The sequence below is a fragment of the Monomorium pharaonis genome, chromosome 1, assembly GCF_013373865.1.
Source record: "Monomorium pharaonis isolate MP-MQ-018 chromosome 1, ASM1337386v2, whole genome shotgun sequence".
NCBI classification, from domain to species: domain Eukaryota; kingdom Metazoa; phylum Arthropoda; class Insecta; order Hymenoptera; family Formicidae; genus Monomorium; species Monomorium pharaonis.
The window spans coordinates 3,192,036-3,219,582 of record NC_050467.1 but is presented as its reverse complement, the minus strand read 5'-3'; the positions used below and the strand labels follow the sequence as shown (position 1 = coordinate 3,219,582).

Here is a 27,547-nt window from a genome sequence, read left to right as displayed (position 1 = left end):
ACCAGGTAGTCACGGCGATCACATCGCGATCGACACGGGTCCGAGTGACGCTCCCGGGACATTCCTGTCGCGATCGTGCGACGTCTCACTGACAGACGTCGAAATTCGCCGCGGACAGAAACGGCGTAGAAGCCGTAGAGAAATGGGACTGCGACGAAACTTACCGTTTACTGTCGCGCAACGGCGCGCACCGAAATGCCAAAGCGCTTCGGTCGTTATGTTAGTGCCTCCGCGTGGGTGAAACGTGTATTTACGTTGAACTTCATACCGACGTCCACGAGTGTTTCCGATGGTCGTTAAGGTACGTAGGGTACGGTAGGAAACTGTATTACAGATAGCGGGTATTATAAGTACAGATAAACGCCGGTATGTGCGCAAGGATCAATGTAAACGGAGCAGAATGATGATGTTGAGATGAGATTAATATAAATAGTGTGTCGTTCCAGGACGAATTACAATTAATATTTCTACGTAGTTTTCGCCGAGTGGTTGTCACGATGATGCCCGGAAAAGCTCAACAAGGTGAAGATCTACGAGCTACCTTAAGGATTGTCGAGCAATCAATTCTGGTAACCTCGCTCGTTCAGTTTTCATAACTTGACTTACTCAATAATCCTTCTTATTTCTCACCTCGTAGAAAGTCCTCTGGGATTGTCCTGGCACGACAGCGCCTGGATTCCCGTCCTTAATCCAAGTAACATCATGGACTACTTCTCGGAAAGGAGCAATCCGTTCTATGACAGAACTTGCAACAATGAGATAATCAAGATGCAGCGTTTAAGCCCCGATCAATTGACGTAAGTTTCAATCAAATTAAATGCATTTATTAGAAATGTGTTCATGAACACTGGTTGTTCTTTAGCAATATGACTGGTTTGGAGTATATTCTTTTGCATGTGCAAGAGCCGATCCTATATGTAATTAGGAAACAACACAGACATTCGCCGACTTTAGCCTCCCCAGTTGCTGATTATTATATTATAGCTGGTGTCGTGTACCAAGCTCCAGATTTAGGATCTGTCGTGAGTTCCAGACTGGTGAGCGAGACAAAGTGTACATTTTAACTTACTTCCATCTGTAATCTAGGTCTTTTTCAGCCAAAGCAAAATGTTACTTTTAAATTTCTCAAATTTTAATTTTTACTAAATAAAGGTTCTAACATTCAAGTTAAAAAACTATTTGGTAATGTAATAGAGATGTTGAAAGGTAATTCTGAATTTTTCCAGATTTTTTGAAAACTTAGAATGTAAAAAACTTAGACTAGATGAAAAAGATACAGATTGTAGATGGATGGAGTAGAAATATGAGTGCAGTTGGAGAATTAAAATTTCAAGATTCAGTTGCTGTCAGAATATTTTTTGTATCTTTTTTAGTATAGCGCATACTTGATTGGCATATTTAAATTTATTATACTTGAGAGACATATTTTATGTAGCTGTCCACAGTTCATCACTTACAATCTGCTTTCGATGAGGCGAGGGAGTGCTCTAAATATCATCCAAGTAAGGGATATTCTTGGGATTTCAAAAATGGCAAGGCTATGGCTGCAAAAAAGGAAACGCCAGTGCGTGAAGAGCCTAGCTCGCTATTTCAGCGGCAGAGAGTCGATATGCTGCTGGCAGAGCTCACACGTAAATTTCCCTTACCAGTGCCAAAGCCAGTACATCAAGCAACAGAAGCTTGTACGTGTAGCTTATGATTCTTTCGTTTTATCTATTCCAGATTTCTTACTATCTTGATTTAACATTATTTTTTGTTATTTCAGCTGTAGAGATTAAACAGGAAGTGAAGACTGAGAAGAAAGAGCCGAAACAACAACCAGAAAAGAAACCTAGACTTAATTAATAATGATGGATGTGGAAAACAATCATGTCTAAATTTTTTAACTTGTAAAATAATAGAGAAGAAAGTGTAGCAATTTCATGTGTCTATTTAATTAAATATATTTTAATATACAGATGATAATAAATATTTATGTGTCTATAAAGTATGCAATTTATAATTGTTATATTTTAAATTTTAATAATTATTTTAAAAAAAGGAAATTTTTTACAACACTGTGTATTATAAAAATTCGATATTTTCTGCAATTGTCAGCCTATTGCAGAAAATAATTTTTACAATGCTCTGTGTATTGTAAAAATTCGATATTTTCTGGAATTGTCAGCCTATTGCAGAAAATAATTTTTACAATGCTCTGTGTATTGTACAAATTCGGTATTTTATGCAATTGTCAGCCTATTGCAGAAAATAATTTTTACAATGCTCTGTGTATTGTAAAAATTCGATATTTTCTGCAATTGTCAGCCTATTGCAGAAAATAATTTTTACAATGCTCTGTGTATTGTACAAATTCGGTATTTTATGCAACACTCTGTATATTGTAAAAATTCGATATTTTCTGCAATTGTCAGCCTATTGCAGAAAATAATTTTTACAATGCTTTGTGTATTGTAAAAATTCGATATTTTCTGCAACACTCTGTGTATTGTAAAAATTCGATATTTTATGCAATTGTCAGCCTATTGCAGAAAATAATTTTTACAATGCTCTGTGTATTGTACAAATTCGGTATTTTATGCAACACTCTGTGTATTGTAAAAATTCGATATTTTCTGCAATTGTCAGCCTATTGCAGAAAATAATTTTTACAATGCTCTGTGTATTGTAAAAATTCGATATTTTCTGCAATTGTCAGCCTATTGCAGAAAATAATTTTTACAATGCTCTGTGTATTGTAAAAATTCGATATTTTATGCAACACTCTGTGTATTGTAAAAATTCGATATTTTCTGCAATTGTCAGCCTATTGCAAAAAATAATTTTTACAATGCTCTGTGTATTGTAAAAATTCGATATTTTCTGCAATTGTCAGTCTATTGCAGAAAATAATTTTTACAATGCTCTGTGTATTGTAAAAATTCGATATTTTCTGCAATTGTCAGCCTATTGCAGAAAATAATTTTTACAATGCTCTGTGTATTGTAAAAATTCGATATTTTCTGCAACACTCTGTGTATTGTAAAAATTCGATATTTTCTGCAATTGTCAGCCTATTGCAGAAAATAATTTTTACAATGCTCTGTGTATTGTAAAAATTCGATATTTTCTGCAATTGTCAGCCTATTGCAGAAAATAATTTTTACAATGCTCTGTGTATTGTAAAAATTCGATATTTTCTGCAACACTCTGTGTATTGTAAAAATTCGATATTTTCTGCAATTGTCAGCCTATTGCAAAAAATAATTTTTACAATGCTCTGTGTATTGTAAAAATTCGATATTTTCTGCAATTGTCAGCCTATTGCAGAAAATAATTTTTACAATGCTCTGTGTATTGTAAAAATTCGATATTTTATGCAACACTCTGTGTATTGTAAAAATTCGATATTTTCTGCAATTGTCAGCCTATTGCAAAAAATAATTTTTACAATGCTCTGTGTATTGTAAAAATTCAATATTTTATGCAATTGTCAGCCTATTGCAGAAAATAATTTTTACAATGCTCTGTGTATTGTAAAAATTTGATAATTTATGCAATTGTCAGCCTATTGCAGAAAATAATTTTTACAATGCTCTGTGTATTGTAAAAATTCGATATTTTATGCAATTGTCAGCCTGTTGCAGAAAATAATTTTTTCAATGCTTTGTGTATTGTAAAAATTTGATATTTTTTGCAATTGTCAGCCTATTGCAGAAAATAATTTTTTCAATGCTCTGTGTATTGTAAAAATTCGATATTTTTTGCAATTGTCAGCCTATTGCAGAAAATAATTTTTACAATGCTCTGTGTATTGTAAAAATTCGATATTTTATGCAATTGTCAGCCTATTGCAGAAAATAATTTTTACAATGCTCTGTGTATTGTAAAAATTCGATATTTTCTGCAATTGTCAGTCTATTGCAGAAAATAATTTTTACAATGCTCTGTGTATTGTAAAAATTCGATATTTTCTGCAATTGTCAGCCTATTGCAGAAAATAATTTTTACAATGCTCTGTGTATTGTAAAAATTCGATATTTTCTGCAATTGTCAGCCTATTGCAGAAAATAATTTTTTCAATGCTTTGTGTATTATAAAAATTTGATATTTTCTGCAATTGTCAGTCTATTGCAGAAAATAATTTTTTCAATGCTCTGTATAATGTAAAAATTCGATATTTTCTGCAATTGTCAGCCTATTGCAGAAATTATTTTTTACAACACTCTGTGTATTGTAAAAATTCGATATTTTTTGCAATTGTCAGCCTATTGCAGAAATTAATTTTTACATTATAATTTTGTAATTTTTAATTATAATTTTTTTACGAAAAATTTTAATAAACTCTTAATAGACATGAAAGTATTTATTTTGCGAAGAACTTTATCGCATATACAACTTTTAAAATGTATTACATAAATAAAATTAGAAGAACAAAGTTAAAACTTAAAAAGAGGAATTAAGTAAGCTTGTTTGATTTTTACAAACGAGTGCTATACAGTTCATAAACTCTTAACGATGCACGTGTTAAAAATAAAGGAAATGTCTTAATATTTCTGACTTGCATAATAAAGCATGAATATAAAAAGTTTTTTGACAATGTTTAACATCAATTTCACTGATTTCTTAGTTTTTTATTAACCAGAAAAAATTTCATTATTTCTTAATATTACTTTACAGTCTGTTAAATGTTACTGACGTTTAGTGAGTTCTGGTACCATTTATGCAATTTGTGTAATTGAATAAACTAATATAAGAGACAGATAAAGAAATTTAGTTTAATTTCCAGATAGACTTATAAAATTTAATTTAATTTATTTCAATTGCAAAAAACTTTTTTACTAATGTATATTTTTTAATCTTAAAAACAAATCTAAAATTAGTTATTTAAAATTATTAGTCGAAAAATGTGATTTTTGTAATACATTATTCAAATTTCTTGCTGTCTCGATCACGTTAAACGAGTGTTTAATTACTTTTAAAAGCAGAAATATTATAATTGTTTATAGAGAAACAGATTAAAATGACGGTAAAAGCTACATCGACAACATCGATCAAAGCGACGACAAAATGAACAAAAGCTATTGATCGCGTCATTCAATTTGCACGAGCGCTCGCTCACATCTTCAGCTGTGTCCGCGGGGGATTAACCGAGGAGAAAAATGATCCTTTCAGATCGCACTGAACGTGACCCTGTGCGCCGCGAGAGATCATTCGCGATACGCCGTTGGAAATGATATGCGACGCGCGTATATGCGGCGATTGCCGATATCTGGAGCAGGACGAGGACGTAGACGATCGGACGACGAGCCTCGCGGAGTTCCTGGTGAACTGTCAACACGCGAAATGCAAGGTGGTTCGCCTGGTCCGTCAGCAAATAAGTAAACTGCAGGATATGCAGGTACGGGTCCCCGCATTTCCCGTAATTGGACGCGATCGATCCTCCGACACGTTCCCAACATCGCTAAAATCACCCCTCCGTATCCGTTTGGAGAACGCCGGCTCTCTCCGTTTTAAGATACACCGCCTCGGCGGGACGCGAACACGTTTACGGACGCGCGTGTTGATTTTGCTCTTGCATGCGATAATTCGGAGCGTTTGTGCAATTTGCGACACGACGTTTGGAAAAACGCGAACGCTTCGGTAGAAATTAAATATATTTGTAGAGAAATTAAATATATAAAAAATTTTTTATATACCATGCAAGTAGAGATATTATTTTCTGTAACAGCAAAAAATCAGAAAAAGAAAAAGGGAGAGAGAGAGAGAGAGAGAGAAAGAGAATAATGTTTAAATTATTCCAATTTGCACACTGTACAAATTGTAAAAACTCTGTATTAATTTATAAGTAGCTATTATTTTCAGCGAACAGTAGACGAATTAAAAAAGGCAAGGCATTGAGAACGTATTAATCTTCCATTTTGTTCCTTTATTTCGCTTTTAAAAAATTTTGTACTTTTATCTTGTTTTACTAAAAATGATATCCAATATTTTAATCACGTTGTTCTGTTCGAATCTATTTGACCCAAAGTGTTTTATTTTTTACTTTTATGTAAAAAAAACGTTTTTTCTCTGATATTTAATGGTTTTCCATATCAGATATTTTAATGAACGTTCACATTGCATTTAGTTTCCATTTAATATAAATCCATGAGTTCTATAAATAGACGTACAGTATTGAACACATAAAGCACATTTATACTTAGATGTTACAAAAATGTCCATGTTATGTTACCTTATTTATAGTCTTCAAAGTTTTCATCATAAAATTATAAATTGTCTAGTGGCGTTTAATAGAAACTGTAATCATTGCGATTTAATAATACGTAAAAACAAATAGATCAACGTTGCAGATAAGAAAAGATAAAAAATAAATATTTGCTTTTTAAACAATAAACACAATATAAATAAAGTGTTTAATACACCAAATGTATTTATATAATTACGAATATATAAATAAATAATAAATAAATATTTATATTTATTTATTATTTGTTGTATTTTATCCGCATCGATGCCCGCATTGATGCTTGCAAAATTTACATTTATATATTTATATATTTATACATGTAACAATAAGGAAACAGTACGGAATCCACAGTATACATTTTGAAAATGTTTTTAAACACATTACTATGTCGTCTGGCTTTGTTAATATAAAATTTGGTTTCTATAAATATTTTTTATTTTTCAGAAATTTTAAATCATATTTATACTCAAATGATATAATTGTATAGTAAATTTGAACAGAACGGCAGGGATTATAATTCACCTGAAAAATTCATTTTATATTTTCAATTATTATTTGGAAGTATTCATTTCATTAAGATTCCGTAACCTCGCGTTAGTATGGCAACCATAAAAAAATTCCTTTTTCTCGCAGTTATTAATTATTAATTAGTTGACAGCAAGTAGTTCGTAGCAATTTTGAGGAGACCATTTTGCCGCAGTATGAGCGTATCCTGGCCGCGAGTGACGTGCACGATGAGGCGCATGAGAAAACGCTTAACGAAATGCCCGCTGAAATACATGAAGCGCTCGACAATGAAGTACACGAAGTGTACAGCGAAGTACACGAGCCGTATGACGATCCGCACGAGTTAGAGGACAAAGTGGAGCAGGCGTTCAACGTACGGCACGACAAACTGCATGGAGAGCAGAAGGCCGCTGCAGTTGTTAAGCGAACTGTCGGAGCGAATACGGACGCAATAAGGGTGGGGGAAAAAACAGATTCTCCTGGCTTTGATTATTCAGAGTTTCTCGATTAGTCGGTTGTTAATAAAGTAAAGTTAGTTACAATCAATACTTTTTCACACCCTCTGTGCGTTAATAAAAAAAAAAAAAAAAAAGGACGCGATGTCGATCGGGCCGATACATATTGCAATTTATCGATATAATCGAATTACTTGTCAGTAAAGGGTGGAATAATCGGTTACAAGAATTACTTTTATTTTCACCTCTGATATGAAATTAATAGCTTGGCTTATGTTACCCCGGATATGTTCTCTGATAAACCGCGCATGTCTAGAACGCGGCGACCGCATCCTTGCGCCGCGCGGCGTCTCCTGGGAGAGCGGTGGACCGCAAGTGGATGCTGCGGATCCTGGATCGCGTTCGTCATCGTGCGCATCTGATACTGGCGGCCGCTGCGGTCGGCGTGATAGTCTGGACCGCTCTGGTGTACGGTGTCTTCCTAGGCGCGACGGCCTGCGGAAGCGGCCGCACCTGCTTCCGGTCGTCTCTTAAATACACGCACGCTAAACGCACGTTGTTCTAGCTCGCATCGTCCATTGACCGTGGTCAATAAACGGTGGTCAAAGTTAACCGAGGTTCAACCTATTTCAATCTTCCGCGCCCCCACGAGAAAAGATGGAAGATGCTTGACCGCTGGCTAGCTTTACTAAAGTTATTTTGTAAGAAACTATTTGTAAACGTATCCTTTTTTTTGTAAAATTACAATAATCTCGTTCATATGTCTGTCTATCAAGATGTGTCTGATAAATGTAGATTTTTAATACTATCCCTTTTAAAAGAACACACAAAGTAAAGTGAAACTTTAAATGTATTTCGTATAAATCTCATATACATGCTTTGTTTTCATGAAATTCTGAATAAATATGTTTTTCTGAATAAATTGGATAAATAATATTTTCAATTATATCCGCAGCCGTGTTTTTTCTTAGAGGGAAGACTAAATTTATTGTTATACGCTATAAGTATTAGTTAATATTATTTTCAGTTATTATGTATGTAAACGCGAAAATTTTTTTGTATATGCAATAACATATATTTAAAAAATCAGTATTTTTAAATAAAATCTTGCATATCTCTTTTTCTTCCAAAAAGAGATTATCTGGTCTAATTTGATAATTAAAAAGAAAATAAAGTCTAAACTAATTTTATTATAAAATTATTGTAGAAGTTTTAATTGAGATGGCAGGGTGAAACATATTTGGAGCCTCCCATATTCGTTATCTCAATGTACTTACATATATATCATCCATAATGTATATTGTATAACAAAAATACACATAAGTCATTAATAAAATGAAGAAGCTAAATTGAGATTAACAAGCTAAAAACTTAGACATAAATATCCATAAAGGATTACAAAATTTCTTTTAGTTATTTAAAAAAAAATTCGCTTGGGAGGAGAAATTAGAGTGGAAAGCGGCTGGGAGGAGGGTGTATCAGTCGTGATAAACGATGCTATGGAATGACAAGACGTTTCAAGACTTGACACAAAATATATTAAACTTGGAATAGTACACCACGTGTAGCGTTCGGTTAAATTATGCGACTAAATCGTCTCTCGCGACGACTCCTCGCCCCGGTCTCGCGCTGGATCGACGGGGGGATCCTAAGGACTCTCGATGATCTCGGGAGAGATCGTGGCGCGCCACGATATGCTCTACGATATGCTGATATGTCTGCTACGATATCGTCATCGTGATATGTCACACCGGCGCGCGTTAACAAGCGAGACACAAGATTCGTTGACTTTGTCTTTGATATCCGCGTGTATCCGTCGTGGCATCGATCGACGGCGCGCGGTACAGTTTTCAGGCTTCCCAAATCGATTGCCCTTATGATATGCTCTATGTCTGTGTATGTGTGTGTGTGTGTGTGTGTGTGTGTGTGTGTGTATTGTAAATAAATGTGTGTGTGCTGTTGCATCTCCCGATTCACTTCTGCGATCAAGTTTATACGCAGCTCTCCGGGCCCGGTATGGAATTGGCGATGATGATCTCCTTCATCAGGTTGCGATCGGCTTTGAAGCTGATGGGCTCCCAGGACTTTGCGGAGAACGGGTTCAGCTGCCAAGTCAAGAGAGGAGATATCGGGTCTGAATCTAATTAATAGATACTCGCCGCACGACGCGGAGAAACAGAATTGGGAATCGAAAATAGCAGCGATCGCGCGTATCCGCTTTGAAAGATCGATATTATTCATAACGGTTATAAACCGGTCGTGCGACAGCTAAACTGAGATTGGTTAGATAGCCGGCTTAATTTATAAGCGATCGATAGAAATTCAATCTACGGCAGATTAAATTTCTAATCTTCCAAATCGGAGTTCGGAATCTCGCGCGCTATTGAAACTTCCTATCTCCGTGAAGAATCGACGGGAAAGAATCAAGGGCACATTTCACGTTAATCCCACCATTGAGATAATTAGAAATCATTATACGTGCCAATTCGTTAAGGATTGAGACACGTACATCGCTCGTTGCAATTATCCCAATGCAAGAATTGAAGCAATTCCTTTTCCTCTAGTCTAATGGTGCGGCAGAATTTAAATTGATATCAGGTTAATTCGCGGCGGATTGCAACGGCGCGTTATTTACGTTATTGAAATCGTTTTCCCTTTCTTTGAAAACCCGTAGTAATAATTTCTAGCACGACTTACGCTGCATCTGTTTGTTTGCAGTCCCTGCTTGTGAATGTCATAGGGCGCGAACAGCGTGTCCGGTCTCACCGGCAAAAACAGCTGTGGCTCACGTTTGATCTTCTCTTGGTCTGAAACATTCACGTTTATTCCGCTTTACATTCCGCGGTCTTCGAACAATTTAAATAAAGCGCTGAGGGCGAGGACCGGCCAGATGACTTGAAAAACAAAAAAAAAGGAGAATTTCTGTTAAATGTTACATTTAACAGGTCGCGGAGTAGAGTGCTCTTTTTCAATTATAAATTTTATTATCAGCCAATGGTTTTTAAAAATACTGTCTCTCGTTCCTGCTATTTAAATAAAAGCCTGTTATTTCTGATGAAAACGTTTGCTGCAAAGTGCCAACTCAAAATAGCATGTACCAGGTTTAGTCGGGGAAATGACGGTTTGACAGTAATCAAAAGGCACATTTGTTGTCCATTTGGATTTCCATTATTTCATGAATCCTTAAAATTATTTCCCTTCGATTTGATTCTCGTCTATTTCGATATTTGAATCGAATGGATTAGATCGACCGAATCAGATCAGATCGCGAATAGAAATAAAAGCATCTTTTACGCAAGACAATACCTTGCGGCGACTGTATGATGTCCGGTTGATTATTGAGCGCATAATCGGTGACCTGCTTCAGTGTGTACTCGACGAAGTACGTGTGGTCGCCGTGGGTCACGTCCAGCATCGAATTGTTCCTCGAGTCCGGCGGTGTGATTATCGGCTGTTTCATGTAGGGCTCGATGTGCACCGGTGACGTGGTGCCGCGTCGTCGATACATCATCAGCATCACGGAGATCACGGTCGCGCCGAAGGCCAGCAGGCAGCCAACCAGCAGCAGGATCAACGGCAGCATGCTGACGCCAGTGTCTGGAAAACGAATGCATCTCGTCCTGCGACCAGTCTCTGTGCATTGCCTCATCATGCGTGAAAAAAAGACCTTCCTTTGCTGCTCTTTGAGGAGTTTTATTCGATGTAACGTATGCACATTGTTCATTGTGCACAGAGGATTAATCGCGATTAATTGCGGTGTAATAAAATTAATGTTAACGGGAGATATATATATTTCTTTTAAATTTTTAATAACAGAGAAGAACTACCCTTTATCGTGTTAATTATGTGACACTTGCTGTTATCTTTATAATGTAAATGGTACTATTCCTTTTTTTCAAAAAGGTGTAAAATGTTTTAATGAAAAATAAGTTATTCGTTAGTATTTTTGGGATAAAAAAAGCAATAATTCTATTTAGCAATGTATACATTGCAAATTTTTAATAAAAAATTATCAATAAACATCATTTTTTCAAATAAAAGTCTGTTATGGATATTTTTTTAATGGAAATGCAAAATTTAAAAATAAAAGGAACGACACAAATTCTTTTATTCGCTAATTATAGTTTATGGAATCTAAAATATTGTTTGGTTATTTATTAGATTAGACATACTATTTCTATTCTTTCATAATTATGTCAAAATAACTAACTGACACTGAGTTATTGGAAACGGATATTGAAATAAATTTCGAATTACTCATTTCAATTTTATGATTGATTAAATTCTTTACAATAAATCCCTGTCAATCCTTTTTAAGATACCTTTTGCAAGATCATTAATTGTATCTCATTCTATTTGTTATTCAAGAGCAAAACTAAAATGTATTCTAAATCTGGTTACCTTAATTGAGTCAGTTTGAAAAGGACAAATTTGAATGATCGAATAAACTTGGCATCATTAAATTTTATTAGAAAAGCTAATTATATAGTTTAGTTAACGTATTTTATAACATTTAAAGAAACATCTTAGCATTTATTTCTATTTGCACTATTAAATATTAAAGAATATGTTAAAAGATAATGTTGAATATTATAAAAAGAATTGAATTAATTCCTTGAGTTAAATAACATTTTGTTATTTTTAATTTCAATATGTGTTTTATTATTTTATTATTTTATTATTTTAACACAATACGTAGGTAACAAGCAACTTATTTCTGTGTTAAATTACTTAGTTTCAAAATAAGCAGCGTCTACATTAATGTATGCGCCTAATAAATAATAAATTAAATTTAAGTCAAATTTAATACTTTCTGAGTTAAATTATTTACCCATTGTATCAGTTAAACGATATAACGATATATTACATACGAGCAATGGCGACTGTGAATGATTGAAAATAATTCGTATTGGATAAAATTTGATACTACGAATTTAACTAAAAGGTATACTGTTGTTAAAATAGCTGGGATAGAATTTTTTTGCGTGCAGTATTTATAGACACACACTACATAGTTATTATCTGGATTCAATTTCTAAAAGGAAAAAGAGGGAAAACAGGACGGTAAAAATACAATTTTGACACTTTTGCAGAAAACTCTTTTTACAAATACTTTGATAATTTAATTACCTGTATGCTTCTCTGAATCGCGCAGCATTATGTCCTCCAACAGCGACACTTCGCTGCGGCCTTTGGCGTTCACGGCATAGGTCACTAGGTAGAAATGCGTGGCCGGCAGGAGATCGGCTACGGCGATCCGGAAGATCGGCAGATCGGCCGATACGCTGGACGCGTTCACTCGGAGATTACCGGTCAGCACCTCGTAAGCCTCCAGCCTGAACTCCTGATGAAGCCCACCGTCGTATCCTGGCACGCATTCGACCTCCAGGATCTCCGAGCTTTGGTTGAGCGACGCCTTGATGGTGCAGTTGTTCAGGGGATTCGGTTTCACTGCTCAGACATATCGCATTGAATTTCAGTTTTAATCGAAAGGGATATCCAGCTCCCCGGGATTTGACGAATTAATGTTCCGATGCAGTTACCGAGAAAGTGAGAAAAATATAGAGTGTTACGTTACACGCAGGGTAGTATATTGGAGAGAAAAAATGTAATTAAAGCTGTGAATGTGCTTTTATTCCCTTCTAAATCTCCGTCAGATACGAAGAAAGGTACGATTTAAGTAAACTATGATGGAACGTAACGCGATCCGTCTCGTAGAAAATGTACGGGGTAAAACAAATATTTTCGAGCGTATGACGTACAGGACGCGATATGTCGGCTGCAAGCGAGTCGAAACTGAAGGAGAAAAAAAAAAGGAAAGCGCAAATATCCGCGCAAAGTTTTAAACGCGAAAATCTAAATATCATGTGTTTTCGACGTGAGACGCAGCGGAGTACGCGCGCGGTGTTTAAATATTTTCAGAATCCCGAGCGCGCATTTGTTTGTCCCTATGAAAGTGGGAGCGACAGCGGATGGGTGATTTGTTCCGGGGTTACGATTCGCAATCGGAAGAAGCGGAAGAACACGCGATCAAATATATAAAATTCCCGCCCGATTTCTTCTATCGTTCCCTCCCCTCTTGCCCGTTCCTGTAATGCAATAAGCATCTGAGACATCACCTGCTGGAATGACTTGATAGATGCAGGGCGCCTCCTGCTTTCCTATCGCGTTTCTACCCCAACAGGTCAGGGCGCCGTAATCCCTCTCGGATTCGGGGGTGTAGACGAGCTCGCTCATGGTGCCGTTGTTGCCGTCAAACTTGGCCGGCGCGACTTCGAAGTTCTCGCCGCTGTTGTTGAACTCCCAGACAAAGTCCACCTCGTTCGGATCGGCATCGACCTCGCAGCGCACCTTCACGGACTCCTCGAGAGAAGCCCCGATAATCGTCACCTCCTTCATCTTGCAGACCGGCGCGACTGGATCGCACGTGGAAGAAAAAGAAAAAAGGGAGACACGCGTCTCCTGGTGAACAGGCGATAAAAACGACGGCGTTTCTTTCGCTTCTTTTTTTTTTTTTTTTGGTCTCTCCTCTCGTCTTTCCTCGCTAATATTGATCGGCGGAACTTCGACAGCGGGATTATTCCGAGTTTAAGAGCCGTTTTATTCGCCCTTAATCGGGAGAATTATATTGTTCGCCGTAGGGCTTAGATGGGAGGGTTGAAAATAAATTGGCTTCTAAAATGTAATCCCTCATATCTGACGTCCGAGATATTTCGCTCCCGAACACAATTACGCGCGGTTGGCATATTGTGTAACGCGTATTTTGGAGTTTACCGGAGGAAATAGGAGCAAACGTTAAATGTAACTTCTAGCGCTGGAAAGGTCGGAGGTTAACTCCTCCGTAATAATACCTTTCATAATAATACATTTTTAATAAATGAACATGCCAATAATTTACTCTTATACAGATTGTACCGTGTTAATTTATGATACAAATAAATATATATCGTTTCGTATTCATAATTAGGTAATTATATTATTTATATTTACAGCTATACAATTACATTATTTATATCATAAACAACAAGTGCAAAGGTCTAAATCTGTTTGTGAGAAATTTATGATCGGGTTTCTATAAATGATGCAATTACTTCCTCCATTCGCGGATCCACTTCAACTTGAAATTCGATTCATCTCACCCCTCCCCCCCTCCCCGCCGATGGCGCGTACACTCGTCGAGATTACACATTCGCTTTCTGAGGTCCTTGTTATCGATTCGTACTTGTCGTGTCTACTTACACTGCACTCTCAGGTTCACAATCGGACTCGTCGTCTCCCCACGATCGTTGCTGGCGAGACACGTGTAATTTCCCGCGTTGTCGCGTCCTATGCCCTGCAGCACCAGGCTCTGGGTGCTCATGATGATACCGGCGGAATAGTTTTGCGTCAACACGCCGCCCTGTCATTGATGGATTAACGCGTTTAACACGGGGGTTGAGATTCCGGGACGATATAGCTTTTTCCGCCATATTTCTTCGGTAATAAGAAAGGAAGGTGACAAATAGATTTCGTGTAAAGCTTTTCGCTTTGCGCTCGAATCCGTCGCCGTCTGCGAGACGAGATTCCCTTTTTAATGGATTCTCTTTCTCCGTATAAATATTTTACATGTATATTTCAAATATACACACCTCCCGAATTTCCGTGTTTCGCGAAGACGAAGGCGAAAGGTAGAAATTTTCCGAGAAAATGCGAAGTTTATTTCCGTTTATGAATAGGCGTGTCACGAATATTCACCTAATAAGACATTCTGCCGAAGAAATGGATGCACATGCAGACATGAAGAGACGAAAATTTTCCAAGTCCCCTGCCGCTCATAAGGCAAGGGTTTGCTTTTTTTTTTCTTTCGTAAAACTGGCATTTTCTCGAAAGTTCCAAATAACATTTCCAAAGTTCCGTCGTAAAGTATCGTGACTCGAATCGATCCTTATCAAAATAAAAAAGTCATTACCGAGTCTCGTGCGAATAGAAACGTAAAGTTCGGTCGTCCCGTTATTTTTCGGGACACCCCTGTGTGTGTGTGTGTGTGTGTGTGCGTGCCTTTCGCGCTTAGTCGTCGGAACTCTATTTTTTTTTCTGGAACTCGGAAACCGTTTGGTGGAGAGCCAAAGCTCGAGCAATCGAAATTTTAAAAGTGAGACGTAGCGAGGTGCGCCAGGCGGCGGCAAACAAACCCCGGGATTAAAGTTGGGCTCGTTGCTGTCAGGGATTGCTAGTGTAGGTGTGGGACTTACGTTGTGGCGCCAAGTAATTTTGTGATGCTCCGGATTGGCGCGGACTTTGCATTCGAAGTACACGTCGTCGCCCTCCTTTATGTTCTCCGCGTTCAGAGTGCTGCCCAGATGCAGCTGTACCTTAGGCGGGACTGCGGCAGGTGAGAGAAAAAAAGGAAAGGGGAAATTTTTCGGTTCTTCAATGTTTCAACGCGCACGACCATAATAAAATATTTCGGCGGATCGTCTCCCCCTCCCTCCCCCCCTTCCCTCGCGGTGAGAAAATGGACGTGAAATATTGAAGTCGCCGGGGTACGGTAAAGGAGCGAGAAAATATTAACAAGACAGGCGGCCATTCACGTACAATGGATTTAACGATTTAACAGATTTCCATTTTCACATATTTCGCGCGGAACGAGCGCAACGAAAGCACGTTGAGTGCCATTTACGTGTTTGCGTGCGTGGATTTTAAATCTTCCAACCGAATTTGAATTACTGACCATTAATCATTAAATAAATATTATCGTGGCCAATAAACGTTAATTGAACGGGATATCTTCACATTCTGCGGCTTATTATATAAATAACTTCAATCAACAATATCGCGAGTTGCAGTTTTTGCGGATAAACAATCGTGCGCCTCGATATAAAGGTACTGGAAAAGTTTTTATTTTCGCTGCTGAAAGATAAAATAGAAAAATGTGCTTCGCGCAGATGTATAAAAATGGCTACCGGCGCGGACGACGCGTTATCGGCGGCAAATTGATTTCGCGGTAACCGCGAGAGACTCGAGTTTGATAAAAGTGGCGCCCGAAGAAACGGCGCCCGCCACTTACAGACGACATTCAACTTGAAGAAGTCCTCCAAGTACGCGTCCGCCAAGGCCGGATTCTCGCCGCGGCACTTGAGGATCTTGCCGTGATCGTCGGGGACGGGTGAGAATATCAGGGTGCTAAGCACCGCCGACGCGTTCCCGCTCTCCATTACCTGCTGGCACATACGAAAATTGCACAGGGTGTAATTCGAGAAGGTGGGGAGAGGGGGATGAGGATAGAAGGGAACGTCAAAAAATGTCGACGTGCGCGACTTTGACGTTCTCAAAGTAGGTATATATTTCGAGTTATCGACCTTGCCGTTGAGGAACGTCTCGTTTCCCTCGATCCAGGTGATGCGGGCGCGGGGATGCGAGCCTGTCGTCTCGCAGGTGATGGAGTAGTCCTTCTCCGTCTCCATGACCGTTAGCTTCGACAGTATCTTCACGGTGAGCGGTTTCACTGGAAGCAACCGGTGCGGAATCGCGTTTATTGCGCGCCATATCTCGCGGGCAATACGTGTCGCTTTTTACGCTCCCCTTAAAAAGCTTCAAGCACGATCCGCGAAACGTCAAAAAGTCACGAGGTTGCAGGGATTTATAATTAATGCTTAGAATGTAAATTCTAACCCCTTTAAATTCGCCATGTCTCGTGATTATAAATCGTAGGCGACTACTGCGCGGCCGCTTTTTTAATTAAAACGTTTACGTATGTACAAAACGTGTTAAAGATTAATCCGATCGATATCGATTTTGAGAGATTGCCAACGTCGCTTTTCGATAAAAATATACTCGTTTAAAATGACCACAAATATGAACGGATATTATTCCGTTAGTTCGAGATTTGTTCAAGCTGAATAATTAAAGAAAGTTAAATTTATTAAACGCGATGTACGAGCCATGGTTATCCGCGCGCCCAGGGTCAACGTTTCCGTACTTTCAACAAACCTGTCAATAATTTATCGGGCCGATAACAGAAACGCGAAAGGATTACTTTCCGCGGTCGAAATTTAACTAATATGAATTATTAACGGGTTGAATGCCGTGGGGATTTTGATTAACTTTGCAAAAGCGTAATTAGAGGGTCGTGCAACCGATATTGCGGCAAATAAATGCCATATTTTTGTCAAATGCGCTCGTTGCCCCGTTTAATTGAGATCCCTGACGACGACAACAACAACAACATGCAACTTTCTAAATGCGGCCGCGGGTACCGCTTTGCGCGCGTCAAAACGGAACGGCACCGACACCGTTAACCTTTGGATGACACTCGGCCTTTTGTAACTTCCATTCGCGTTTGGTAGCTTTAAAACTCATTTGCTTTTGCATGAAGAATTATCAGATGTGAAATTTAAATGTAGAACGGTGCTCATACTTATCAATTTTTCATGAAAAGAAAATATTATAGAGATAATATTATGGCCCCATTCTGGTTGGTACATTTTGTATTGTACGTACAATGACTTTATTAATAAATAATATTTTAAAAACTTGCTACTGAAAAGTTAACATTTGCCTATTCGCCAATATATCGTTCAATCGATTCTAGATTATAAAATAGCTACACTGAGATAACTGTTCGATCAAATTAGCTTTCGCAAAAAATAACAAACGGATATTTACGATTTAGATCATTTAGATTGGACTAAAATTTGACAGTTTATTGGCAATAAAATCGTCAAAAGGTTTAAACGAAAACGGATTATCGTTTAAAACATTCATTTGATAAGTAATCATTTTCGAATATTCCGATGATTTCATTCTCAATGAACCATAGTCGGATTTGCAAATATGTACACATGATCTTTTCCGTATAGATTGCGGTATTAAAAATCTATAATACATGTAATATAAACTATAAATTAGTAATAAAAGTATCAAAACAATCAAATTATCGAGAATAGTTATTTTAATGAAACGACCTCTCTCTGAAAAAAGGCCATGTTAGACTTATTGAGACGTCAGGAGCACGACGCTACATTCAGCAAAATTCCACGCTACTGTTTGTATAACTTTGTACAACTGAAATGTGTATAACCGAATAAAATATTAAGTCATAAAAAACATTCAAATATGTACATATATTTGTATAATAATACGTCCAAGTTTAAAAGGAATAGGGAAGTATGTTTTCAACGTTAAAATATACTTTGAAAATGCTCAAAAATAAAAATACCCCAACAAATGTTGGTTGTTGTGTATTAGCGTATTGCAGTACCACTGCATAATTGCGCCAGGCCACCAAATAAGCGATTCCACAAGCGTTGGAATTCCTCATCTAACAAATAGAAATTAATACGAGTGGTCATAATACCTACTACAAGAGTCATAATATTATCTTCTCCTCTCTAAATTCCTACAAATATTTCTGCTACATATGCTGTCGGGGTTGAGGAGACGTTTGACTGTATCGCGACGCCGAAGGGTAAAAAGCCGCGGAAAATCCTTTTGGTAAGCAGGTAAAAGGATGAAAAGTACTCACGATAAACGTCGAGGATCACGGTCTTCTCCAGCGGCGGTATAAGATGCGTGTTGGCCGCCTGGCATTTGTACGTGGTGTTGCGGTGTTCCCGGCGCAGCTGCGGCACCGTCAATTTGCTGACGACGATGTTCTGGCCGAACTCCTCGAGTCTGCCGTCCACCTCCTTGCCGTTCACCAGCCAGCTCACCACCGGCGTGGGTTTCCCTACGCGTACGGGGTACGTCCGCGAAAGCACGGGGAAAAGCACGGAAATTATACGCGGCTAATTAACTCTTCCCCCCCTCCTTTGCCCTCCTACGCTCTCTCCTCCCCACGCAGCTCGTCGTCGTCGATCAGTCTCGCGTGACAGCAGACAAATCACCGGGGCCATAATTACCCTTAATACCGGGTGTCTCCGATCGGGCGCGCCCGCGTAATACCCGGCCACTTAGAAGCCGGGGCTCGTATTTAATTGCTAATACCGGTAGCCTGCGGCGGTATCTCCTCGCTTTTTATTTGTTCACGCGATCTTGAGGCGGGGGTCATGCCGAGATTTATACGCGCGTAAAAGCGGGGCCCCGGTAATTTGTCGTTCTCTCTCTCTCTCTCTCTCTCTCTCTCTCTCTCTCTCTCTCATTCTCTCGTTGAGATTCGTATCTCGAGTAAATATATTAATGAGAAACCTGATTTCTCTCCGAGAGGAATTAACGGATAAAATTTTACAAGCTGGAGAATACGCGTGACTATGTAAACGTATGTACGTACACACGCGCAAATTCATCGTCGCTTTTAAACTATGCGACGAGAAATTTGCTCTACCGCGAAACACCATATTTTATCTTCCGTCGAGTGTCATTTAATTATATTAATTGCGAGGAGCGGTTATAAAGAAATTTCGATGCGCGTGTCCGAAATTATAATTAACCGCGCGATAACGTTGATTTACCATTTTCACAGCGGTATATCAAATATGCACAAGCGAGAGCGCGGAGTAATGTAAATAACCGCGAGAAACGGAAGTTCAAGATACAGATAGGGGGGGTCAAAGGCACTCCTCTCTCTCTTTCGCGTATTTGCACAAGATTTACCTAAGGACAAATCACAAAGAGACGAATCGGAATACGGAGCGCTCACCTCCCCTCACTTCGCACGACAGACCGAACTCGACGCCGACCTGGAACGGCCCGGCGATGCTCTCCACCTGCACCCCGGAACTGTCGTAGATGAGTAGCTGGTGCGGCGGCACTGCGAACACAATTCCGCGAACCGGCGGTTCGCTTTCCATAATTGACGGATAATGGTCCGGGCAGTTTGGTCCGGACTTTTTAAGGAGAGAGCTCTCGCGAAAGTTAATTTTAAACTTGCAAAAATGAAATTTCGATTAATTCCCTCTTCCCGCCCTCGTTCCTCCCCCTCTCCCCCCTACGAAGTTTGAAGGAAAGTGGGTTAGGTCGCCGCAGCGGCGGGCCCTTCAATTAGCGAAACCGCGCGAGACGGACGGAGATTGTTCCGGCAAGTTTAACTTCGCGTAGAGAGATGAAAAAAGACCTCGGTATATCGGCGGACGTTAACTGCAGCTAATTCCGCTGATTCTCTCCTTCTTTTTCTTCTGTTCTTAGCACGGGGTGGCCCTTTCCCTTCGCTTCGAACGATCCTCGGGGGCGTCTTACGCGTTAACCGGGGTGCAGTTAATCATACCGGAACAGTGTTACGCGGTCGTTACGGTAATGAGTTTCCTCACCGATCACCGTGAGATTCACTTGGAAGTTCTTGGTCGGCGAGTTCTTGAAGTCCACCCGACATCGGTAGAGCCCCTCGTCGTCGAGCTGGACCGCCTCCAAGGAGAGCGCGGCCGGCTTCGTCACCGTGACGAAGTAGGCCCTGGGCCCCACGGCGGTGCTGTCCGACCAGTTTAGGGCCTTGTTGAAAGCACGTCCCCGCACGTCGAAACTACGCACATTTAATAAGTCTAAATAATTCGCGAATAGGCCCTCAACTTCTTTTTTTCCTTTCTTTCCAGTCACGAGAAGTTTTCTCTTTCTCTCCTTCTACAACAAATAATCCTACCTTTGTATTACTTGCCGGATTTATTGAAACTCAGTACACACGTAGAGTAATAAAATAATGGACAGGTTTTTTATCGACAATGAAACACGCTAAGGGATGAAGTTAGTCCTCGAAAATTGGTTAAATGTTTTGTTTCTTGACTGCAACGTTTAAACAAAGCATGGCAGCGTAATTTTGTGAATGAATAAAGTGTACAGAATGTCAAAAGCTACGTAAAAAAATAATTTAATTTAATTTTTTAACTTAATTAAATTTCTGTAAGTATTTGTGCATTAAACTTAAAATACATAAAATAACATTTGAAACTGTAGAACTGTAGAAACTTAATTAAGTTGAGAAAGTCAAATAAACAACTTCTTCCTCAGTGTATCCACTAGTGTAAATATTAATGTAAAATTAATTTTTTATAGCAAAAAAATGAAAATTTAGCCGGTTATCGACATTTATCATGTTTTTACTAATTTACAAGTGTATCGAGTTTCAATAAATTCAGCGAGACTCAACGCTCAAAGATAGCTTTACTTGTAAGTTTCTCTGTTGCTCGGCGCGGGTCGCTCACCTGTAAATGGGTTTCACTGCGTAATCGCGGAACCAAAGGACCATGTAGACGCGATCCTCTCGCGTGGACGGTTCAATGTCGCAAGGCAAAGTGGCAGTACGGCCAAGTACGGCGCTGACCTTAGACGTGGACACTGGGGAAGTTGAAGAAAGATTAATGCGTCGGTTGCCAGTAAAGCGACAAACGGCGTGCCTGGTTTATGTATAGCTTGACTAATTAAAATTTAACTAGATAGCAGCGTCTATCAAATGCACCATTTATTTAACCGCGCACTCATTATTATTACCGGATTTATTTATTGGACGTATCGGACGTGTAACGTTGGAATAAATTTTTTAACCGAAATCAAATGGCACCTGCGTGGCATATTCAATTATTGATAAAAACGGTCAAGTTATTTGCGAAAGAATATTGCACAATAAATTAATCACTAAATAACTTCTGTGCGCTGTAAATGAATTTTTTTCAATCGATAGTTACTGTTTAAATGGTTGAAATTAAAATTTAAGAAAATCATGAAATCTTTTCAATGTCTCTGTTTTTAAGGGTTTCATTAGGAACTTGCCCGTAAACAACAATGCGACTTTTCTTTCCTGGTTAAATCTCATTAACTTCGACGCTTTGAATATAATTTTACTTACAATACTTCCTCTGTTTTCTTAGAAGCAAGCGCATTACGGGTCGCTTAATAATTAAGTTAATAATTGTGACGAATGCACGAAGATATTGTATAATATTATGTAATTTTGTATTTTAATGCGTATTCGAAAACCATTATGTTTAATAATTTACGACGTTTTGTGAATTGCTAATTATATGGTTAATAAGTTAAATGAGCTGTAACGCCAGCTTTCACGAAAGAATGTAGAAAGTTATTAAGTTAGTAGAAAGTATTTGTAAGTAAACTTACTCACAAGCCATTCAGGTAAACGAGATTTAGCAGCAAAAAAAACTTGTGATTAAATTTTTTCCTCTTATTGTGCAGCATGATTTTAAATTACCCTGAAATAATGCAGCCCCTATGCTGCTTTGAACTCTAAGCGAGTAATATCATTACATTTCACGAAATAAAATCGTGAATCAAGGACGTGTAGATATCTTAAGAGATATTTCCCTTCAATTTAACATTCCATTCTGACGCGAGAAAGAGTCCTTGCCTCCTGCGACATATAATAAAAAGGAAGCTGCTTTGCTTCTTACGAATAAAGAGACGGAAAAGCAGCTTGAAAAATATCACTAATGAAGTTCGTTTTCGCGCATAATGGAGAGTTTCCACTCCGGCAGCGCGAAATATAATTACGGCGCGTAACATTTCTTTGAGCAAGTTTCACGCTCCGAGTGATTTCCGGTATCGCAACAAGCTGCGTCTGATTTCCCGTTTTCCGATACGCCGCAATTTTCATCAATCGAACGACGTCTGTAACACGAATACGAACTCTTCCGGCAGGATATCGCTTTTACGTTTGTTTGTGACGCCCCGATGAAAAATGTACATGGCCACGAGCCATTTATCTTTTTTAGCATCGTATCAGCGCGATTATTATCTGTTCCATCTATTTAAATGCGTGTCATTTTTTATGCTGAAGGCATTTCAAATATATAAATGAAAATTGACAAGGCACCACTATAATTGGAGAATAGCTGTGAATAAAAGTTGAAGATAAGATAGCCGCACGTGTAATTACGAGGAGAGAGGAAAAAAGTGCCAAATGGAAAATTTTTAAACAGCTGTGAGCGTGGGGTGAATTATAAATTCAAAACTTGTAAAAGCTTTGAATCTTTTGATCAAGGCATAATCGTATATGCATTAATGAGAAGTTATTTATTATTTCATCACAATTTTAAGGGCTCGTCCAGACTTACTCTTTTTTTTATTTTGTCCTAGTTTTATTTTTTAAAAATGCCATAACTTTGTAAATATCGATTCTAACAGTTTTCAATTTCATGACTTTGTCAGTTTTCCACTTTTCAATATGCATTTATGAAATACGTATTGGGTTCCATTTTGCGCACAAAAGCCATATAGAGTTCCATTCTGCGCCGGACATGCTGAGTGTGCACGGCAAACGAAGCTACCAGCAGAATTAAGGGACCCATTGTGTGGTTCGGATCAAGGAAAATTTTCCTTCTTTGTTAATCTATTTCCTTAGCGATATATCGTACAACGAAATAATAATGCAATCCGCAGAAAAACGGCGAATCGCTAAGCGTAGTTCTACTTAACCACTTCCTTCCCCGGGTTTTTTTTGCGAAAAACTGACCTTTAACGTCTCTTCTGTTTTTTAATTTAATTTTCTCCTCTTCCCTCTCTCTCTCTCTTTTTATTAAAAATAAAATACAGTCAAAATAAAATACATTTATTTGTGGAAACGCATACGCACTCATAGACGTGCTTCTTTTTTGTAATCTATTATTTTTTTATCACATTTTTTTTCGTTTTATTAGAAAAAAATGAAAAACAACAAACGACCGTTTTGCGTCCCAAAATCACGGGGAATGAATTTTCGGTCACACATTCCTCCGTTAACTTGAATATCGATATTTCCCCAACCGGAACATTGAGGTTTCGATATTTTTCGCGTAATTAACGATTGGAAAACTTCGCTCTAAATTAAATTAAGCATGTACTCTTAATTTCAGAGATGAAATTTTATTAGATTAAAGTCCGCTCGGAGGAGAGTTGATAAACATAACTTTATTATTAAGTCAACGTGTATATTTATCAGCCGTAACTTTAAGTGAACATTACTTTAACTTAAACTTTTGAAGCACGAGTCGCAAGGAAAACGTACCGCTCGAAAATTAAAAAGTTACTTATAGAAAGTGTAACGCGACGTGTCCTCCATGTCATGTCGTCTTTATTAAGGAAAAATCGGGAAAATTGGCCTCTGTGCCGGGACAACCGGTAATTTTGGGACACGCTCGAAAGGACTATACGTATAACGCTCGCGCGGGTCAGGAAAGTGGTTAATCTCGGCCGTTCGTGCGACCGTTCGGTGCTCGTGCTCGAGCCGCGCGTACCTAGGTCATCGTCCTTATCCCAGTTGCCGCTGGCGTTCACGTAGACGACCACGGCGAATATGTAGCCGCTAATCACGAGTCTCACTGCTATCTCGGCCAGCGTCCCGAGTGCCATCCCACGAAGGGGGACCTTCGCCGGGCACTTGGGCGGTACGCTCAAATCCGTCGTCCCCGGCATAATACCACCCCGCGGCTACGGCACCTCCTTATTGTCATTCCACACCGGGAAGGACCTGCCCCCGCACCCGGCTCCCTCGTCCAGGCAGCGCGCGTGGCAGGACGACGACGACGACGAACACACAGGACTCACACCGACTCACACCGTGTGCGAATCCCTTAAGCTCGAACGCCTGCTATCGAGGCGCATCGAAGTGCCCGGCTGACAAATCTGTGTTTCTTTCACTCTGCGCTTTCTCGTTGCACTGGCGTATCACTGCTAAATCAGTGCAAAAGGATTGCCGGGCCTTTCGTTGTTATATTTCAGAAATCGAATGTATCAAGATTCTACGCTGTTTTTTAAATTGTTTATATTAATCTACACGAAATTTTGTGCATTAATAAATAATAAAGAATTATCTTTGTGAAGAACAAAATTTCTTTGGCAAGCAAGTTTCTCGTTAAATTAATTTTTACTAGCAAGTAAAATATAAATTTATAAATTTCTGTGCTGATATTGAAATTGATAATATTGATTGATAAAGATTATGAGAAATAATGTCTAAAAGGTAGACAGGTAGTCAAACGGACAAACCTTTTGCATCAACTTAATATTTCAGGATAACGTTCTCGCGCCTATTACCGTCACTATTCTTGTCTTTTCCCGATCGATCCGGTTGCTAAAATATATTGTCGTCTCTTTTTTTATTACCTTGCGATATCGAGTTCAACAGCAGCTATTCGGTTGTTTTCACGTGGTTACTTCCGATCACCCGCTCTCAACTTTATTGTCCTCGTACTTAAGGGTGTTCAATTGCTCTCGCTGCAGCTGCTACATTACCATCAGTTTCCCCATGCCCATCAAACTATTCTTAAACTATAGGTTCTTGACAGTAACGGAGAGTTTTCGCCGACGCGGTGTCCTCCGATTACTCTGTCGTTTCTCTTCCGATCGCACAAATTCCCCCGCTGTCCTCACTGTGATTTGTTAACGTTTGGTTATCGTTGTCGATTACGTCCCGGCATTCGTCACTCGTTCACGAAGATGCATGGAGCCTCAGATTACTCACCGTTCAAATTGACGCCTGTCGCCGGCTCAAATAAAGATAGACATTCGAAAACATCCGGCCGGCCTCGGAATCCCGTCGATTATTCCCTCGTCGACGTTTTATGATCGATTATTACAAATTATTATTTTCGATATACCGTTAATACTTGCGGATATTTTTCTCGCGTATTATTGTCGTGTTTTCGCGGATGGAGACGCGCCTCGTCAAGTATATGTGTTCTCTATGACCGTGTAATATATAATTTTACAGAGATGTGGGCCGTGTACTGCAAAAGATCTCTTTAAGCAAATGAGTTCCTTTCAGTAGTGCACCTTGAGCTTGGATCCGCCGGTTCGCCTGATCAAGCGCCGACCCTCTTCCACTCGCTGCACACGATTCTAATTTCGATCCACTCTACTTATCCCGTCTCCTCCCGAATTCATTCGCGTTATTGTCGCGCACCTCGCCCGCCCCCGCGCTACTCTGTGTCTGGAAAGTTCTTCGACGGTCGGATGCAACGAAAGGATTAGTCGAGCAACTTTATCCTTTAAGTCGAAGGGGAGGGGGAGGGGGAGTTGGAAGAGGAACAATCGTTAATCACTTGATTAATCGTTGCACTCGTAACACTTCGACACGTATCTTATCGCGCTGAAACGCTCGGGGACGATCCACAGGTCGACACCGGAAATATTCTTCTTATTTTATTATCGCAAGAGAGAATGTTGCGTATTAATTCATTTTAACAGACTTGTCGGCTTTAATGGAGAGGCGTGATATCTCAATGCACGACGCTATTCGAAGCATCGCTTGCTTCGAATCGGTGGATTTATGTCTAACTTACTCGGTTAAAGTTGTATTTAGTCAGTTCTATTAACAACCAGAACTTCTTAGCACTTGCAAAACAATCCGCCGTCTCGAGAGGACTAATTCCCTCTTTCTCTCACTTACTCTCTATTCCTCTCTCTCTCTCTCTCTCTCTCTCTATCTTTCTGTCTGTTCCGTCGATTAATCAAAGGGGAGTCTTATTGTCATTCCGTCCAAGATCAGACAGCCACTTCCTCCACTTCCATCCTACCAGCGAGAGGGCAAAGGGGCGAAAGGCAGGCAAGGGAGCAGGACGGCCCCGGCGGGGGATGCTTCGCGGTCTGATCGTCTCGCGAGCGTTCGAGAGGAGTGATTTCACCGCGACGGTATTCTCCAACGATTTTCCACCCCTAAAGGCCTCCCACCCTTCCTCTTTCTCTCTCTCGCCCTCCCTCCCTCCCTCCCTTCCTCCTTCCCTCTCTCTCTCTCTCTCTCTCTCGCTCTCTCTCTCTCTCTCTCTCTCTCTCTCTCTCTCTCTCTCTCTCTCTCTCTCTCTCTCTCTTACCTCGAAGGTAGACGGCCTCCTCCCACCGCCAACCCCACGGCGATGTCCTCCGGCGAGGATCCTCTCGAGGGGGAGGGGGAGGCGCAACGGAGAGGAGGGAGGAGGACGACACGCTCTCCGAATAGTACGAGGATCTCGAGGAGTCCTTCGGCAGCCTTCCTTAATGTTTCTTAATTACCCGCGTTCATTAATCACCGGGTCTTTTGATGTCCGTTGAATGCTTTCTTTCGCCGCGTGATTCGCGAGAGCCGGGCTCGCCTAAAGCACCCGCGGCACGCTAAACCACTCGAGCGGAAGGCTCGAGGCTCTCGCACCTGAAATGGCGCAACGCGTCCTGACGAAGCACCGCCTTTCTCCGCCGGGATTATCGTCCTTCTGGGGACGGCTGCCACCCTTTGGGGCTTAGAGCCGCCGTTAGGCGATTCGACAATGGCGATGACAGATCGGTCGACCGCTGTACCAGGCGTGCACTTCGACACACGCACATACGATGCTTCCGTTGTTATTCTACTGGTCCTCAATTTCCGCCGTGATCGATCATCCCCGCGTATTATTTCGTCGATTTCCTTTTTCCGCCAGGAGAAAAAGACCGTCAAAAATATAAGATGTATAAGGTGCTATGCGCGCCCGTAAAAAAAAACAACGATATAAAA

The 27,547-nt window shown here is 39.6% G+C and overlaps 3 protein-coding genes across 8 annotated transcripts; 2 read left to right on the top strand and 1 right to left on the bottom strand.

The window, feature by feature from the left end:
- The first annotated feature begins 358 nt into the window (after positions 1–358).
- LOC105831156 (mediator of RNA polymerase II transcription subunit 6) lies at positions 359–1,987 on the top strand. 3 transcript variants are annotated; one of them, XM_012671113.3, is made up of 5 exons: positions 359–522; positions 638–797; positions 926–1,037; positions 1,436–1,682; positions 1,766–1,987. In XM_012671113.3, exons 1-5 carry the CDS (start codon positions 498–500, stop codon positions 1,843–1,845), a joined length of 624 nt encoding a protein of 207 aa, XP_012526567.1. In that variant the 5' UTR covers positions 359–497; the 3' UTR covers positions 1,846–1,987. The 3 variants fall into 3 exon arrangements, with proteins under 3 accessions (XP_012526567.1, XP_012526566.1, XP_012526568.1); XM_012671112.3 differs by having other exon boundaries at positions 361–522; positions 863–1,037; XM_012671114.3 differs by having other exon boundaries at positions 361–569; positions 863–1,037.
- Positions 1,988–4,235: 2,248 nt separating this feature from the next.
- LOC114254835 lies at positions 4,236–9,121 on the top strand. The gene is made up of 3 exons (XM_028192079.2): positions 4,236–5,380; positions 6,930–7,193; positions 7,508–9,121. The coding sequence occupies exons 1-3, from the start codon at positions 5,213–5,215 to the stop codon at positions 7,754–7,756; spliced, it is 681 nt and encodes a 226-aa protein (XP_028047880.1). The 5' UTR covers positions 4,236–5,212; the 3' UTR covers positions 7,757–9,121.
- On the bottom strand, positions 8,713–26,804 carry LOC105829026 (nephrin). 4 transcript variants are annotated; one of them, XM_012667655.3, is made up of 15 exons: positions 25,072–26,804; positions 24,321–24,829; positions 21,300–21,432; positions 20,415–20,623; positions 19,808–19,918; positions 18,695–18,898; positions 16,530–16,675; positions 16,238–16,388; positions 15,423–15,553; positions 14,431–14,590; positions 13,311–13,607; positions 12,322–12,642; positions 10,498–10,788; positions 9,889–9,998; positions 8,713–9,296 (listed from the first exon to the last, which is right to left on the bottom strand). In XM_012667655.3, the coding sequence occupies exons 2-15, from the start codon at positions 24,496–24,498 to the stop codon at positions 9,183–9,185; spliced, it is 2,556 nt and encodes an 851-aa protein (XP_012523109.1). In that variant the 5' UTR covers positions 24,499–24,829; positions 25,072–26,804; the 3' UTR covers positions 8,713–9,182. The 4 variants fall into 4 exon arrangements, with proteins under 4 accessions (XP_012523109.1, XP_028047877.1, XP_028047878.1 ...); XM_028192076.2 differs by having other exon boundaries at positions 24,321–24,756; XM_028192077.2 differs by having other exon boundaries at positions 24,321–24,753.
- Between the last annotated feature and the right edge of the window lie 743 nt (positions 26,805–27,547).

What these genes read in the sequence shown, in the direction of transcription:
- LOC105829026 (XM_012667655.3), bottom strand. Translation starts at nt 24,498, where the DNA reads ATGCCGGGGACGACGGATTTGAGCGTACCGCCCAAGTGCCCGGCGAAG. An exon ending in GTCGTGCGAAGTGAGGGGAG is followed by an intron (nt 18,899 to 19,807) that starts GTGAGCGCTCCG and finishes CCGTACGCGTAG; the next exon opens with GGAAACCCACGCCGGTGGTG. An exon ending in CGTGATCCTCGACGTTTATC is followed by an intron (nt 16,676 to 18,694) that starts GTGAGTACTTTT and finishes GGTTGCTTCCAG; the next exon opens with TGAAACCGCTCACCGTGAAG.
- LOC114254835 (XM_028192079.2), top strand. Translation starts at nt 5,213, where the DNA reads ATGATATGCGACGCGCGTATATGCGGCGATTGCCGATATCTGGAGCAG. An exon ending in GTAAACTGCAGGATATGCAG is followed by an intron (nt 5,381 to 6,929) that starts GTACGGGTCCCC and finishes ATTTTGCCGCAG; the next exon opens with TATGAGCGTATCCTGGCCGC. An exon ending in CGAATACGGACGCAATAAGG is followed by an intron (nt 7,194 to 7,507) that starts GTGGGGGAAAAA and finishes GCGCATGTCTAG; the next exon opens with AACGCGGCGACCGCATCCTT.
- LOC105831156 (XM_012671112.3), top strand. Translation starts at nt 498, where the DNA reads ATGATGCCCGGAAAAGCTCAACAAG. An exon ending in GCCCGGAAAAGCTCAACAAG is followed by an intron (nt 523 to 637) that starts GTGAAGATCTAC and finishes CTCACCTCGTAG; the next exon opens with AAAGTCCTCTGGGATTGTCC. An exon ending in TTAAGCCCCGATCAATTGAC is followed by an intron (nt 798 to 862) that starts GTAAGTTTCAAT and finishes GTTGTTCTTTAG; the next exon opens with CAATATGACTGGTTTGGAGT.